The 17,985-nt window shown below is 44.8% G+C and overlaps 1 protein-coding gene across 1 annotated transcript in view; it reads right to left on the bottom strand.

Annotated features, from left to right (window-relative positions):
• The window catches only part of LOC132381574 (zinc finger protein 271-like), a 28,513-nt gene extending 17,944 nt beyond the window's left edge, over window positions 1-10,569 (bottom strand). The window contains exons 1-2 of the mRNA XM_059951069.1: window positions 9,773-10,569; window positions 7,775-7,910 (exon numbers count right to left, since the gene is read on the bottom strand). Coding sequence (XP_059807052.1) covers window positions 7,775-7,910; window positions 9,773-10,435 — 799 coding nt within the window. The 5' untranslated portion in view covers window positions 10,436-10,569. The remainder of the gene's footprint in view (window positions 1-7,774; window positions 7,911-9,772) is intronic.
• Between the last annotated feature and the right edge of the window lie 7,416 nt (window positions 10,570-17,985).

The following is a 17,985-nucleotide window of genomic DNA, read 5'->3' on the forward strand; positions in this document are numbered from 1 at the left end:
ATATCTCAAGATCTCCATTACTTCCACCCAGGCTTGTGATGATGATGATCATCATCCTCCATTGTCCTTTGAGGCAAACGGATGCCAACCACCCTCCTTCTTGTCAGTTTGGAGCAGTCTGCCCATTCTCCTCTGAACCTTCCTCATTGGATGTTGTTTTTTGTTTTTCACCCCAATCTCTGTGAACTCTAGAGATACTCAAACCACGCCGTTTTACACCAACACTCATTCCATGGTCAAAGTCACTTAGATCACATTTCCTCCCCACTCCGATGTTTGATCGGAACAACAATTGACCGTCTTGACCACATGAGATTGGCTAATTAGATATTTGCATTAAAAATCAGTTGTACAGGTATACCTAATAAAGTGGCCACTAGGTGTATATATTCATTGATAAGTACTTCTACACTCAAGATACCAAACACTGATATGATATCAGTAGAGGTAGTAGGATGATGTTTCAATTCCTTGATAAGTCAGCACTCTCAATGGGCTCGGAGTGGTGACAAGGAGGGTAGATAACTCATCAAGCTGGGCACCCTCCTTCTTTGACGTTTCATTGATAAGCCCACAGCATCTGCAGAGGGCTCAACGGTGCTACCTGGCATCCAGATACACCCCCCTCAGTTCCATACCCTCCTGTCTTCATCTTGCAGCCCAGTTGTTGTCTTTACTTTTAATCCAAATCCAATCACTGCTTTCTTCCGCTGCATTTGACAAGGACTTGATTGCTTGTTGGAGTGAATAACCCCTCACCTCCATTTTCTTCTATAGACCAGTCATAGATGTAGCCATTAATCCCATGCATCTCACTTCTACAGGGAAAATCTTGGTCTTCCAGCCATTCTGGGCAGCTTCAGTTGCCAGTTCAGAGTACTTGGTCTTTATCCTCTCATAAGTTTCTTCAACACCATCTTCCATTGGTACTGTCAATTCCACAACATATGTCAGATTGGCTGTTGTGGACCACAGGCACTTGTGCACTTGCTGGGCTTGATCTTCATCCTCACTTACCAAGAAACTGCCCACCCAGACCAAGACCCCCTCCTCAGTTCCCCTCAAAACACCACCCACTCTCTTCCCATTTTTGTCCTCTCTCACATGTCTATCCTGTCTGTGTTCAAATTCACTGAATTGTCATCTCACCTACATGAAGAACAGTGAACTCCAGATTCTCACGATGTTGATTTGCAGGAGCCTAAGGTCCCACCCACATCACCAGATTGAGATATTCAAACGCCTGGGATTTGAACACAGTCTTGACAGCAAGGAAGCTCCCGTCACCTCTGCTTCCTCAGAGGGCTAAAGAAATTTGGCATGTGGCCGACAACTCCTACCATTGTTATTAATGCATCATAGAAACCACCCAGTCGAGATGCATCACCACTTGGCTTGGCAAATGACCTTAGGAAACTGCAGAGAATTATGGATACAGTTCAGTAGATCACAGAAACTAGCTTCTTGATAAAGCAGCCAGCATACTCAAATACCCCAATCAACCTGGACATTATCTCTTTTCCCCTCTTCCATTAGACAGAAGATACAAAAGCCTGAAACAGTACCCCATATATTTACATAGTTACTATAACTGGTTTTCTCAACATTTATTTATCACGTATGTCATTATACTACTACCGTAAAGTTAACAAATTCCACGACATATGCGGGTGATATTAAACCTGATTGTGAAGAGAAGCTTTTCACTGTATCTCGGTACATGTGACAATAATAAACCCTGGAGGGATTGCAGCTGCGGTGAGGGGATGTTGTTATTTTACAATGTTCCGTGTCTGGAGTTCGCAGCAGGGGGTGTTGGCGGAGGCAAATACCACAGAATTGTGTAAGAGTGTCCTTAGAATGGCATATGAACAGGCAGAGGCATTATATTAGCAAATGGTACTAAATTAGTTCGGTACCCACCGTGGGCCGGAGAGCTCGGTCCAGTGCTGTTGCCAGGGGCAACAGAGTGCGTTGCCAATCACCCGGGCGAGTCACGCCCCCTTCCGGTTCATCCTCGGTCAGGTCGACAGCCACCCGACGCGTGCGCACTGGGTCGCCACCCCGGCTGAAACATTACGCACGCGCAGTCTGGCGGCGTCGCCTGTGAGTGCGGATACTTCAAAGAGTCGGCCGAGCCTGCCGGGAGCGCGCCTCGCTGCCAGGGGCAACGGCCCCATCGGCACGCTACTGACGTCATCACCTGACACCAGGTGACTTGAGGCAATTTGAGTGACACCTCCAAACCCGGTGCCTCCCTTTCCCTTCGCGACGTGAACAGTCCGCCTTCCGTTCCGTTTCCCAAATCTGACGACTGCTTCATGTACCCATACTGTAACCAACTTCCAGTCTGCCCCCAAACTTCCGACACCCCTCTCCCCTTCCTGGAGACAGATATACACCTACAGACCCTCACAACGATTTCACCCATACCTCTTCCCACCCTGTCCTTTTACTTCATTGGGGGACGGCTTTGTGTTGAGCCCCTCTGCTTCATCGCCAAAAGCACAATTCCTCTGGGGGGGGGGGAGGAAATCATTTTAATTCCCATTCCCATTCTCATTTTGACACACCGGTTCATGGTGTCCTTTTGTCCCATGATGAGGGTGCTGGAGCAACACCTCAGAATCAGCATCAGGTTTATTATCACCGGCACCTGACGTGAAATTTATCAACTTAACAGCAGTTCAGTGCAACACCTGATTTAGCAGAGAGAGGAAAATAAATAAAATTAAACATAAGAATAAATAAACAAGTAAATCAATTACAGATATTGAATAGATTTTTTAAAAATATGCATGAACAGAAAAACTGCATATTAAAAAAAAGTGAGGTAGTGTCCAAAGCGTCGATGTCCATTTAGGAATCAGATGGCAGAGGCTGTTCCTGAATCACTGAGTGTGTGCCTTCAGGCTTCTGTATCTCCCACCTGATGGTAACAGTGAGAAAGGGTATGTCCTGGGTGCTAGAGGTCCTTAATAATGGACACTGCCTTTCTGAGACACCGCTCCCTAAAGAGGTCCTGGGTTCTTTGCAGGCTATTCCATCTGGTAGCCTCCAAACTTATGGCATGAAAATCAATTTCTCCTTCTGGTTAAGTTTTTTTTCCCTCCTTCATCCCTCTTCTCCTATTCCCCACTCTGGCCTCTTACCTCGTCTCACCTGCCTATCACTCCCCTGGAGCCCCCATTCTTCCCTTTCTTCCATGGTCCACCATCCTCTCCTATCAGATTCCTTCCTCTCCAGCCATTTACCTTTCCCATCACTTGGCTTTACCTGTCACCTTCCCCTCCCCATTTTTTTGTACCTTTCCCCTTCCTTTCCAGTTACAAAAAAGAATTTTGGCTTGAAACAACATTTCGATACTTCCTGGCTATAAGTTCCTCCAGCACTTTTTTGTGTTGCTTTGGATTTCCAGCATCTGCAGAACTTCCCATGTAAATTCTCCATAACTTCTTCCATCTCCAAAGTTCAAAGTAATGTATTATCTAAGTACATATATGACACTGTATACAACCCTGAGATTCATCTTCTTGTGGGCATTCACAGTAGTTACAAGGAACACAAAAGCATCAAGAAAGACCATCCCCAACAGGATGACAACAAACTGCAAATACAAAATAAATCATTATAGTAGTAGTAATAATAATAAAAATTGAGAACACGAGATGAAGAGTCCTTGAAAATGAGTCCTTCGGTTGTAGGAAATTTCAATGATGGGGCAAGTGAAGTTGAATGAAGTTGTCCCCTCTGGTTGAAGAGCCTAACAGTTGAGGGGTAATAAGTGTTCCTGAACCAGGTGGTGTGAGTCCTCAACCTTCTGATGGAAGCAGTGAGAAGACAGTGTCCTGGATGAATCTAGGCAAACAGAAGGAGCTAGATAGATATCTGATGGATAGGGGAATCAAGGGATATGGGGACAAGGCAGGGACTGGGTATTGATAGTGAATGATCAGCCATGATCTCAGAATGGTGGTGCAGACTCAAGGGGCCGAATGGTCTACTTCTGCACCTATTGTCTATTGCTGAGAAAGTAGAAGCAGTGCTGTGCATTCTTTGTGATGTCACTTTTACAGCTGGATCCAGCACAGATCCTCTGCATTGATAACACCAAGTACTTTGAAGTCGCTGACACTTTCCACTTCTGATCCCCTGAGGGGAACTGCCTCATGGACCTCTGCTCCCTTCCTCCTGAGGTCAATATCAGCTCCTTGGTCTTGCTGACAGGTTGTTGTTGTGGCACCACTCAGCCAGATTTTCAACCTCCTTCATATTTGCTGATTTGACACCACCATTTATTCCACCAATGACAGTGGCGTTGTCAGCAACTTTAAATTTAAATATTTAAATATGGCATTGGAGTTCTGCTTAGCCACACAGGCATAAATGTAAAATGAGTAGAGCAGAGGACTAAGCACACAGCCTTACAGTGCAAACCTGTGCTGATGTAAACCATGGAGATGTTGTTGCCAACCCAAACTGACTGGGGTCTGCAAGTGAGGAAATCGAGGCTCACAGAAATCAGGTCGGAGACCCTTTACCATCACTGGGAAGGAAGGAAAAGAGGGAGGGAGGAGGAGAGGGGGGAGAGAGGGGGAGGGAGAGAGGGATGGGTGGTTGTGAGTATGAGTTTTAAATGGGACTGTCAGAGGTTCACAAAGAGGTGTGATACAGACGTGTTACAATAGATTGCAGTGTACTAAAGGAATCACAGACATGTCCGACAGGAAAGGCAGCCACTTCTGATAGGCAGGGACAGTGAATTACAGAGTTTGCTGATGATACCACTGTTGTGGGCCGTTTCAAAGGTGGTGAGGAATCAGCAGGCAGGAGGAAGAATGTTAGCAACTTTAAATTCCTGGCTGTTACTATTTCCAAGGACCTGTCCTAGACCCAGCACACAAGTGTAACGGTGAAGAGAGCACAACAGCACCTCTACTTCCTTAGGAGTCCGTGGGAAGTCAGCATGACATCAAAAACTTTGACAAACTGACATAGATGTGTAATGGAGAGTACATTGACTGGCTGTGTTACGGCATGGTATGGGAAGACCAATGCCTTTTTATAAATCCTACAAAAGGTAGCGAATTTGGCCCAGTACATCACGGGTAAAACGTTCTCAGCCATTGAGCACATCTACATGAAACACTAATGTAGGAAAGAGATCCTCACCACCCAGACCATGCTCCTTGCTCGCTGCTGCCATCAGGTAGAAAGTATAAAAGCCTCAGGACTCACACCACCAGGTTCAAGAACAGTTACTACCCCTCAACCACCAGGCTCCTGAACGAAAAGACATAACTACTCACTTGCCCCATCAATGAGATGTTCCCACAACAAGTGATCTCACTTTAAGGACTCGTTATCTTGCAATGGTCTTGTTATTTATTGCTTTTTATTTATATTTACATTTACACAGTTTGTTATCTTCTGCACTCTGGTTGATCTTTCATTGATCCTGTTATAGTTGCTTTCTATAGATTTGCTGAGTATGCTCGCAGGAAAATGAATCTCAGGGTTATATCTGACATACATGTTCTCTGATAATGAAATTTACTTTAAACTTTGATCATAATGTTGCAAAGTGGCCAAATAGAAGAGGAGATGCCATTCCTCATGGGTGTGATCTAGAGACTGGAGATTCTGCAGAAGCTGGAAATCATGTCTGTAAGAGTAAATTTATTATCAGAGTGCACACGTCTCATGGTAGTAGATAGTGACATATATATGTCAGTATATACTACCTTGAGATATATTTGCAGGCACTTACAATAAAGAAATACAATAGCTTTTATGGGGGGGGGGTGTATACATAAAGACTGACAACCAACCAATGTGCAAAAGAAGACAAATAGTGGAATTTTTATTTTTAATTAATAATGTCAGTTGTAGAGTCCTGAATGTGATTCTGTAGGTTGTGAGTAAGTTCAGAGCAGAGGGCGATGTAAGTTATCCACACCGGTTCAGGAGCCTGAGGGTTGTAGGGTAAGAATTGTTCTTATACCTGGTGGTGTGGGATTTGAAGGCTCCTGTGTCTTCTCCCTGATGGCAGGAAGGAGAAGAGAGTGTGCCCAGAGGGCAAGTACCCTTGCTGGATGCTGCTTTCCAGAAATATATCTGTTTCTCTGTTGAACCCTACAAGGCAGAGGATTCCAGAGACTTGATCGCCCTCCCCAGACCCCTATGAACAAAATTTCAGTTCATCTCTGCCTTTAGTGACCAATTCCCATTGAGACTGTGACCCCTAGTTTTAGACTCAGCAACCCGGTAAAGTGTTTCCCTGGCCATCCAGCCTGTCGACCCTGTGAGACATTTGTAAGTTTCAATGAGATACTTAATTCAAAGACAAAGTTGAGTTTATTTACAAGTACATGTATGCACAGATAGACTGGAAGACTTGCTTTTTGCAGCATCACAGACTCACAGCAAGCAAGAACGTCACTGCAATACAAGCCCAGTTTACACAATTTCTCATCCCACAGCAAACTTTGGAACTGGTCCAGTGAACCTTTACTGCACTCCTCCTTCACTAAGTGTACCCCAAGGTGGACACCTGAACTGCCCGGGCCCAAAGATCTATACAAACGCAGTCAGTCATCTTTACACTTGCACTTAAAAATGCCGACATCTCACTTTCTTTCCATGCAGGCATCAATCACATTATAATCTCCTGCCACGACAGTCAGGAGTGTCTTTTTTCTGGAATCTGGTAAACGATACGGCCCACTGTTAGCCACCACTGGGTCATTTTAGCCTGCCAGTGTATTTTAGAAGCTAAACCCAATCATCAGATGAGTGCATTCACCTTAATGACCGAGATTGGTTTCACAATGAAGGGAATGTCATTTGTATGTTCTCATGTTATGTTGAAGTTGTACAAGACATTGGTGAGGGCTAATCAGGAGTATTCTGTGCAGTTCTAGTCACCTAATTACAAAACGGATATCAGTAAGATTGAAAGAGTGTGGAGCTAAATGTACAGGGATGTGCCAGGACTTAAGGATCCGAATTATACGAAAAGGTTGAAGATTAGAACTTTACCCGAGAACATAGATTGAGGGGAGATTTGATAGAGGCATACAAAATTAAGAGGGGTATAAATAGGATAAATACAACCAGGCTTTTTCTACTGAAGTTGGGTGGGTCCAGAACTATCGTTTAAGAGTGAAAGGTGAAATATTTAAGGGGGACCTGAGGGGATTCTCCTTTACTCTAGAGGGTGGTAAGAGTGTGGATCGAGCTGCCAGCAGAACGGAGTGGGGGTGTGTGTCTGATGCAGGTTCAAGTCAGGGAGATTTGGTGAAATAAAGGGATAGGAAAGGGATGAGGCCCCTGGTCCAGTTGTAGGTTGATGGGACTAGGCAGAGACTAGGTGGGCAGAATCATATGTTGCAGTGCTCCACGACTGGGTCACTTAGCTAAACACACTCATCTTAAGGTGTATTCACCTGAACACCTGAGGCTGGTTCGAGAATCGAGGGAAGGTAGATTGTAGTTTCTCATTTGTCCTATGGATCAATTCGCTAATATCAGAATCAGGTGTAACCCTTGCTTTGCCTAGCAACTTAACCTAGGGGGTGAGTAATCTCGTTTGGGTGGATGTTGTGCGATGTCTCCCCGTTACAAATCAGTACCCCGAAATAACAAACAGTACACCATATGCGATTAAACTTTATAACTCTTACTTTGACTATATGGTTAGTAGGGAAACAAAATATGAAAGAAAAAGGATGCCTATCTTAGTAAGCAGTCTGTGCACAAAGTTGGAGCTCACTCAGTAGTTCTGTTTCCAACTTCGGTCGCCTCTGAGCGTCGCTGACCTTCGGACCCCCGCTCAGAGTCCACCCTGCCTGGCAGTCTGCCGGATCTCTGCACTTGCGTCTTCTCCCTTCATCTCTTTCTCGCTCCCTCTGGCAAAAGCCCATGAAAGCAACTGCTTCCAGAATCACAAGAGAGGGCAACAAAATCCTGATTGGCCAACATGCATCCGCAGTCCTGTTGTAACCCAAACATTGCTGCTACAATCAGAGAACATTACAAAAAACCATTACATTAGTAGTGAACCCTTACAGCGCTTTACACAGGTTTATTATCACCGGTGTGTGAAGTGAAATTTGATAACTTGTTAACATTCTGGATGGGTTAATGGCCATTAACAGAGAAGGAATAAATAAGGAATTTTCACTTTGGAATCGGTGATGTACACCCAGCTGTTCACGATCCACTTTAACCATTTGGATTGGGGTCGGATGTCGTCAATTATCTATCCAATGATATAAAGCTAGGAGCTGCAGTGTGGAACACAGGAGGACGCAGATGATTTATGGGCTTGTAGCATGGAAATAATAGGTGGTGCACAATGCAGAAAAGTTTCATCTAATCGTCTTTGGCAGGAAAGAGGGAAAGGTGCTTTAACAATTACAAACCGTGGGAGGAACTCAGCGGGTCAATTAGTGGCTTTGGAGAGGAATAAAGAGATGACATTTTTGTGCTAAGACTCTTCATCAAGACTGGAAAGGAGAAAAGTAGAGTATTTTTTAAATGCTAAGATCTTGAAACGTGCTGCTGCTTAGAAGAACCCAGATGCCCTTGTATATGACTAATTCAAAGTTAATACTGGAGGCAAATGGTTTTGGCTCTTGACTGCAATGGGACGAGTACGGGAGTCCTGCCTACTGTGTCTGATTTCCTGACCCAAGAAAGGACGTGTGCTCACTGCATAGAGTGCATTGAAGGTTCACCAGTTTGACTCCTGGGCCAGACACTTTGTTGTACAAGAGATTAAGAATGCAAAATAAATATATTTTCGAAAAAATGAAGAAACTCCTTAAAATGCATAAGCTGATAGAGCATGGCCTGAGATTCCTGCAAATCCAGAGCAATACACACAAAATACAGGAGGAACATCCAAAATTGGATAAAGTATGTATACTTATCCAAATGTCCTTTAAATGTCGTTCACCCTCTGCATGAAGAAGTCGTCCCTCGGGTCCTGTATAAATCTTTCCCTCTCAGCATTAATCCATAAACACAAGACATTCTGCAGATGCTGGAACTCCAGAACAACCGACACAAAATCCTGGAGGACCTCAGCAGGTCAGGCAGCTTCGACAGAGCCGAATAAGCAGTCAGCATTTTGTGCCGAGACCCTCCACCAGGAACGATCAGGACCCATGATTCCAACACCGGTTAATGATGCACCATCCTGAGGTCCAAACCAAAGCAGTGACTGATATTTAGAAAGGATTGATTCAATTTACATTTTTATGGTCAGACTGTATTGGCTATTGACAGTGTCCGTTGCCAGCAACGAGACCCCCGCCAGACCCCCACAAGTCAATCAGACGGAGGGTATGAATGGACCAGCTGGGTTCTCCTAAACAGGCAGCGGAGGGGCGTGTTCTGTCAGCAGCCCATGAGGGGTTCATTTACTGAATCCATCACTGATCTTTACAGCAGGGAGACCGGCCCTTTGTCTCACTGACTCCGTGCTCACCATCAACCACCCATTTACACACCAGTGCTGTATTAATTATATATTTTTAAAATTGTCCTCTACCCCAGATTTATCAATACGGCAGGGGCAATTTGCACTGGACAATTAACCAGTCCACCAGCACATCTGTGGGACATTGGGGGTGAGTGGTGGGTGGAATGCAAATCCAGCCACAGGGCGAACTCCATGCAAGGGCTGTGACCAAATCTGGGTCTCGGGCACTGCCAGGCAGTTCTACACTGGCGGTAGGGGATGACAGGGTGGCTGATGGAGTCACATGTGGACCCGCTGATGCCTCAGTAGGCTGGTGGAGTAGGCGAAGCCCTTCCCACATCTGGAGCAGGTGAAAGGGCGTTCACCAGTATGGACCAGCTGGTGCTTCACCAGGGTGGAGGAGTGGCGGAACCGCTTGGTGCAGAGTGGGCAGCGGAAGGGGCGCTCGTCTGTGTGCACCCGCTGGTGCCTCAGCAGGTCCTCTGGCCTCTTAAAGCTCTTGCTGCAGCTGTCACACCTGTAGGGCCGCTCGTCGGTGTGGACCCGCTGGTGGCTGACGAGGTTAGAGGAGCGGGTGAAGCCCCGGCCACACTCGATGCAGGTGAAGGGGCGCTCGCTGGTGTGGACGCGCAGGTGGGTGAGCAGGTTAGAGGACTGGGCAAAGCCACGGCTGCAGACGGAGCAAGTGAAGGGCCGCTCCTTAGTGTGGACCCTCTGGTGCCGCAGCAGGTTGGACGACTGGCTGAACCTTCGGCCGCAGTGGGAGCAGCCAAAGGGCCTGTCCCCCACGTGGATCCGCCGGTGCACCTTCACATCGCCGGAGTTCTTGAATCTCTTGCCACAGTCAGGGCAATGGAACGGTCTCTCGTCAGTGTGGGTGTACTGGTGCTGGAAGAGGTGCGAGGCATGCATGAACCCCTTCCTGCACACGCAGCACTCAAACATGTTATCCCCACTGTGCACGCTCTGGTGTGTCAGCAAGGCGGAAGACAGCGTGAAACCCTTTCCACACACAGAGCATGGGAACGGCCTCTCCCCAGTGTGAGTGCGCCTATGAGTTTCCAGCTGAGATGGGTAATTGAAGCACTTCCCACAGTCCCCGCACTTGTCGGGTCTCTCCGTGTTGCAGAGTTGCTCCTGGCGTTTCTCCAGTCTGGAAGAATGGCCGAATCCTTGTCCACAAATACAACACTTTTGCAGCCTCCCTGCACCATGAATGGCACGTGGAAATCCTCAATCTGATTGGGCCTCAGACTCGATAATCTCTGAAACGTTTTCCCCACGATTGCACGGACAGACAATTTTCTTTCCACGTTGTGAGGCTGGTAATCCACAGATCCTGATGAGTCGAGTGACTCCTAACAAAATGCTAACTTTGCGATCCCACCTTTGCAAATCCACTTCTACAATCCTATCAAAGGAATTTACACAAATGATCACTTTATAGCACAGGATAAAAGTTCAGAACAATCCTTTAATAGACATTTTTGCACCCTTTGCTCTCCCGCTTCAAGCATGTGCCCAATTCCCCAATCCACCTGTTTAAACACATTCTAGCCACATCTTCGCCACTGGGAGCCTATTCTACTCCTGACCATATCATAGTGGAGAAGAATTAGGTTATACAGCCCATCGAGTCTGTCCCACCATTCAATTGCATTGGACAATTTTCCAACCCCATTCTCCTGCCTTCTCCCCATAACCACATTAGCAATCAATCTCTGCCTTCATAACCTGGCATCCACAGCTCTCTGTGGCAATAAGTTCAAGATTCACTTCCCTCTGACTGAAGAAATTCCTCCTCATCTCTGTCCTAAAGTGACATCCTATTCTGAGACTGTGCACTCTGGTCCTAGACTCCACAACTAATGGAACATCCTCTCCATATCCACTCTCGGTATCCAGTAGGTTTCATAAGATCCCCCACCCCTCATCCCTCTCAACAGGTGGAGTACGTGCACATCCTCACACGGGTCCCATGATGGAAATCTCCCCTCCATTCTGCATTGGCCAATTCCAACTCCTCTTGGGTTGAATGGCTCCCCTACCTGCCTTTCAGGATCTTAACCATCTCACATCCCCCTCACTGGTTCCTTCCTGCTTGTTGCGGGACTGAATCTCCAACTTCACCCACACCCCGTTCAGAAACTTGTTCTGGGTCGACCCCGCAATCTCGGCTTACGGCGCCCACCGCCCTCCTTACACATAATATGTGAATTCACACCAATACTCACAAAGATTAGCAGGTTTGCTGCAAAATCACAGCCAACACTTCCCTCCACAAACTTTATATTTATACATTTAAAAAAACTTTGATTTGATTTTGTTCATAATCTCTGCAACCGGACAAAGGACAGGACATTAACGCAGGAAGTACCGCCCAGCGGCAGGAAGTCAAGTCTTTCCGCGCCCTGTGATTGGTGAACGATCGAGCGGGCGAGGAAAGCCATCCCCCAAGCGTTATTGGTCAGGAACCACGTCCATCATCCGCAGCTGGCCATTTGAACGTCAAGGAATCCTGCATCGCCAATTGAGAGGTCGGGAAAGTATTCACTATGAAGGTTAATTCAACCTCTCGTATTAAAACAAAGCGTCTTGCAGTGAATAATTGTGTTGTTGACATTTCTGAATAACAGTCCACCAAAATAAGGGTCAGCCAGAGACGTCAGGGCACTGGACAGCCGACTTTGACGTGTGGGTAGGAGGACGCATGCGCGGCGCCTCAGCGGGGGCTTCCTAACCCTGGCTGACCTCCTGGCCTTTGACCTTTCAAAGAGCCTCAGGTTTGAGTAATCATTAACAATAGGTTCACAGGACACGGGTCCGTCCAAGCAATATGGACAGAGTCCTGCAAATCACCGCCCTTCGGTCCATCAATCAATCCGATGTTGGCAAAAATCAGAAATTTAACAACTGCAAACAGTCGTTCCAGCGCTTGTTTCCCTCTCTGATCACAGTTGTGGTAAAATGTATAATTTACGTTGCAAAATGTATGCTTTTGAATGTTTTGTTTTTGATGCTATGTGCCTGTGATGCTACTACAAATGACTTTAATTGCACTAGTGCCTAGGTGTACTAAAATGCATGTGACAACTGTTGTGTTATTTATACGTACAGTAGTTTAACAATAATGAAACATATTCTGGAAGAATAGAACTGGAACTTTTATTTGCAACAGCAAACAGCAACCACGTTTTCACCATACAAGTTTCTCGATCATTCTGTCATTTCTGTGCATGCTCCGAATTCTGTCCAAACACATTCTCACATGTGACACATATCACCACATCTTCCTCTCCTTAAAAAGAAAAGCAATTAGCAAAATTAATCAAATCAAATGTATAATTTAACATGTCTCTATCAGTCTCTCTGGGGGTCAGAGCCGTCTCTACTTCCTGAGGAGACTGAGGTCCTTTAACATCTGCCGGGTGATGCTGAGGATGTTCTACAAGTCTGTGGTGGCCAGTGCTATCATGTTTGCTGTTGTGTGCTGGGGCAGCAGGCTGAGGGTAGCGGACACCAACAGAATCAACAAACTCATTCGTAAGGCCAGTGTTGTGGGGGTAGAACTGGACTCTCTGACCGTGGTGTCTGAAAAGAGGATGCTGTCCAAGTTGCATGCCATCTTGGACAATGTCTCCCATCCACTTCATAATGTACTGGTTAGGCACAGGAGTACATTCAGCCAGAGACTCGTTCCACCGAGATGCAACAATGAGCGTCATAGGAAGTCATTCCTGCCTGTGGCCATCAAACTTTACAACTCCTCCCTCGGAGTGTCAGACACCCTGAGCCAATAGGCTGATCCTGGACTTATTTCCAGTTGGCATAATTTACTTATTATTATTTAATTATTTATGGTTTTATATTTCTACACTATTCTTGGTTGGTGTGACTGTAACGAAACCCAGTTTCCCTTGGGATCAATAAAGTATGTCTGTCTGTCTGTTACGAACACAAGTAGACTTTCTAAGTGGTTCCCACAGTTCTTGTGTTTCATTGTCATTTTAATGTTTTGCATGGTCTGCACCAGTTAACTGAAACTCTGAAGTTGACTCTTTCCTGAGGTCTTTGCAATTTCTTCTTAACACTGCTCCTTGTTCTGTTTGGACCATGTCTGATCTGGGTTGTACTTCAAGTGCTGTAGCTTCCTGTGTCCATGTGTTCATTTTGTCTTATGTCCTCACTTCATCTCCTTGGTGCAGTTCAGGTAATGGACGAGAACATCTGTCAAAGTATGTTTTCTGCTTTGCTTTGTGTTCATCTTTCCATCTTTTCACCTGTTTACCTCCCTCTGCTCTCAGAAGGCTCTCACCTATTGGCAGATTGGATCTCAAACGGCGTCCCATCAGGAGCTGAGCAGGTGAAAATCCACATTCAAGTGGAGTACTATGATAGGCCAGCAAAGCTTTATAAAAATCACCTCCACCATCTTTTGCTTTGTGCATCAGTTTCTTGATCATTCCTACCAACTTCTCAACCAATCCATTGGACTGAGGGAAAAATGGACTAGATGTTGTCTGAACAAAGCCCCATTCATGAGCAAAATGTCTCATACATTCACCATTGAATTGTGGACCATTGTCTGTGAAAACTTCATCAGATACGCCCTGTCTGGAAAAAACTGATTTCATGCATGTAATTACATTCTCTGCTGTTGTTCTGCTCAAACCACACACTTCAAGGTAAGTCAAGTTTATTGTCATTTCAACCATAAACTGCTGGTACAGTACACGGTAAAAACAAAACAACGTACCTCCAGGACCCTGATGCTACATGAAACACAAAACTAGACAGCACAAGGCTACACTAGACTACATAAAACAACATAAAAAACTGCACTAAACTACAGACCTGCACAGGACTACATAAAGTGCACAAAACAGTGCAGGGCAGTACAATAATTATATCAACAAGACAGTAGGCACAGTAGAGGACAAATTACAATATAATAAATGATGTAGCTGTCAGTCTGGACTTGTGAATATTAAGGATTCAGGATACAATGAGTAGTAATTTGTTATTAAATATAATCCTTGTTGTCAGTTACAAAAAGTTCAAAACCTACCTCCTGATAAGGTCTCTGAGGAATAGGATGTGAATGCAGTGGCTCCTTAGGGTTGCTAGGTTGGTATTTAAAGCATATTTGACAAGAATACACCAATTCTGCAATTTCTTGATTCATCCTGGGCCAAAACATCACTTCCCGCGCCCTTCTGTTACACTTTCCAATACCTAGGCAGCCGTCATGAATTTTCCCAAGCATTTCTTTTCGGAGAATGTACGTATGTACAATATCCCATCCACAACAGACAGTTCTGATCTGTGGTTCCAATATTCTTGTACTTCTGAGGTACAGTCATGCCTATTATCTGGCCATCCATCCATCACCACTTGTATTACCTGACAATTTTGTCCTTCTCTGTCTCAAGACGCAGCAGTTCCAACTTTTTGGGAGCAACAGGTACAGTCTCTGTGATTATATCAACAAATGCCTGAACATCAATAACATCCCTGTGACTGTCTTTTGTTGTTGGATCCGCAGCTCTGGAAAGTGTCAGCCGTGTACATGAATTTTCCAGGTGTGTATGACACATTCAATACATATCTTTGCAATTTGATCATCATTCACTGAATTTGCAAAGGACAGTCACTTAAAGGTTTGTGAAATAATGCAATCAGAGGCTTCTGATCAGTTTCAACATCAATAGATTGCCCTGACACAAACTGATGAAATCTCTTGCAAGCGAACATAATACCGAGCAGTTCTTTTTCAATTTGGGCATACCTTATTTCTGGATTGGATAATGAACGAGATGCATATGCCACTGGTAGCTATTCCTGATCATGTTTCTGGAGTAATACTGCCCCTAAGCCTGCCTGAGATGCATCACATGAGATTTTGATGGGTCTCTCAGCAACATAGAATTTCAACACAGGTTCTTAGGCGAGCATTTTCTTGAGATTTTGCCATGCCTTCTCCTGTTCATGATTCCAGCTCCATTTGTTTTTCTTTTCTGTTAGCTGCCTCAGTGGAGCAAGCTGTTCCGAAAGATTGGGTATGAATTTTCCCATGTAGTTGTCCATTCCCATAAACCTTTGAACATCCTTTTTACATTGTGGTCTTGGCATGTACTCAATAGCAGAAACCTTCGATGGATCAAGACGCACACCCTTTTTGCTGGTGATATCACCCACAAAGGTAAGTTCAGTCACTCCTTATTGTGTCTTTATTCAACTTCAGGTTTGCCTTGCGTGTTGCCTCTAAGACTTGTCTGAGTCTGCCGTCATGCTCTTGTTTAGATGACCCCCAAACAATAATATGGCCCATGGAAGTATCCACGCCCTCAATGTGCTCATATAGCATGTGAATGGTTTATGGTACACTTCAGGAGCTGATGCAGTTCCAAATGGACGCCTAAGAAAATAGTATCTGGCAAAAGGAGTGTTAAGGGTACACAACTTTGAACTTGGTTCATCTAGTTTAAGTTGCCAGAATCCAGAGGATGCATCTAATTTACTAAAATACCTTGCATTATCAAACTGTGACAAAATTTCTTCACGAGTTTGAAATAATTTGAAATGCTCTCTTTCAATGGCTCGATTCAAGTCTCTTGGATCTAAGCAAATCCTCAGTTTTCCATTTTTCTTATCAACAATGACAAGCGAATTGACCCGTTCAGTCGGTTCATCAATTTTTTTTATGACTCTTAGCTGTTCCGTTCTGTCAAGCTCTGTTTTCAGCTGATGGCACTTTTCTACGTGGATGTACTACGGGTGGCACCGTGTTGTCAATTTTAATCGTGTACTCTCCTGGGAGACAACCAACCCTTTGAACAAGTCCTGATACACTTTCATCAAGTCACTGTATTCCGACTCTGCGTCTCAGTCCAGGACTTGTACTCTTTTCACCAAATTCAGTCTCTCACAGGCAGATAAACACAATATTGACTGTACATTTTTTGGCACGACCACAAATGAAAGCGTGTGCACACTAGTTTTGTGTGATACTTTCACCACACATGTTCCTTTAACTGGAATGTCTGCACCTGAATAACCAGTCACTTTTATATTTGTCTGATGTAACTTTGGTCTTGGCTTTAATGCATTAAACTCAGATTCTGAAAGAACATTTACTTGTGCTCCAGTAACCAGTTTAAACATAATAATGTTTTGGTTCACTTGCAATGGCATAGTCCAGTCGTTCTTACTTTGTTTATATTTCAAGCATTGCATTTACATGTTTTATTTCCTTTCTACTTCTGTAACAGCGTGAAAAATAATTACTCTTGTTACGTACCCCGTAACTGGGTCACTTACCAGCAAAGATAGAGAGGTCCGTTGAAGTCTGATGGTACTATTTTTAACAGTATTTATTGATAAAATTACACAAAAATAATATCAATGCAAACATACAGATAATATACGTCGTCAATACTAAATCTAAAAGCGCGGGTATAATAAGAATCAAGAAGAAATAGCTCTATCATTGTCTAGGGGATAATGTATTGTCCAATGGAAATATAAAAGTCACTTTAGTTCGTTCAAGCTGTAGGATGCAGCCTTTTTGGTTGGAGAGAAAGATGGAGGTTGAACTTGCCCATTCCTTTTATGATGTCAATTCTTCGTGAGTCATTGGGAGTTGGGTTCCCCGTTGGTAGCTAAAAGCCGTTCTTCCATGGTAAAAGCCACCGGTTCCGGGGCAAGTGGAACCGAACGCACATGGCCTCCTCCCCCACCGGCTTCCGCTATTACGGGATCGCTAGCGTTTCTTCTGGTGCGTCTGAGGGGCTGTTCCCACAGACCCTCTTTTATCCTGACTCACAGGGTCTCAGATGTCAATCAGGTTGGGGTGATGCAATCCCTCCCTCAACCAGCCCACTTTGCCTGAGGGCTTCCACGTAGCACAGTATTGTAATACACAAGTTCGTCTCCAAGAGACAATTGTCGTTTCCCGTAGCTTTATATCGCCGGGGGGGTCAAGACATTCCGCACGTCTCTCTCTTTCATTTCCTGGGTCTCCTGACCCAAATCAATAGTGATCTTGCGATTCTCACAATGGAGGGGGCTACCCGGCACCCTTCGTCCCCTCAGAGCTGTGGTATATTCATAACACTCTTACCACAGTGATTGCACATTTTTCCATATGTTGGACCCTTTTTAGGTCGGTGCTCCCACCCACAGCGATAACAAAGTTTTTTTCTTTCAAACAACATCTTGTTCTCTGTCAGTTTCATTGTTGCTTCATTATTTTTTCTAAAAGGTTTGCGCTTTACAGCATCTACATAGCTCTCAATAAAAAGCTCTTTAGCCTGCTACATCATGGTCTCTGAAGCTTTGCAGAGAATCAAAGCATTTTCCAAATCTACGTCTGGTTCTCTTAAGAGTTTTAGTCTTAGTCCGGAATGCCGCAAACAGTTCTGTCTTTAATGAGAGAGTCCATCAGTTCTGCAATCTCGCATGTTTTACTGTGGTTTCTCAACTCGGTAACAAAT

This window comes from Hypanus sabinus, chromosome 26 (genome assembly GCF_030144855.1).
Source record: "Hypanus sabinus isolate sHypSab1 chromosome 26, sHypSab1.hap1, whole genome shotgun sequence".
Taxonomy (NCBI): domain Eukaryota; kingdom Metazoa; phylum Chordata; class Chondrichthyes; order Myliobatiformes; family Dasyatidae; genus Hypanus; species Hypanus sabinus.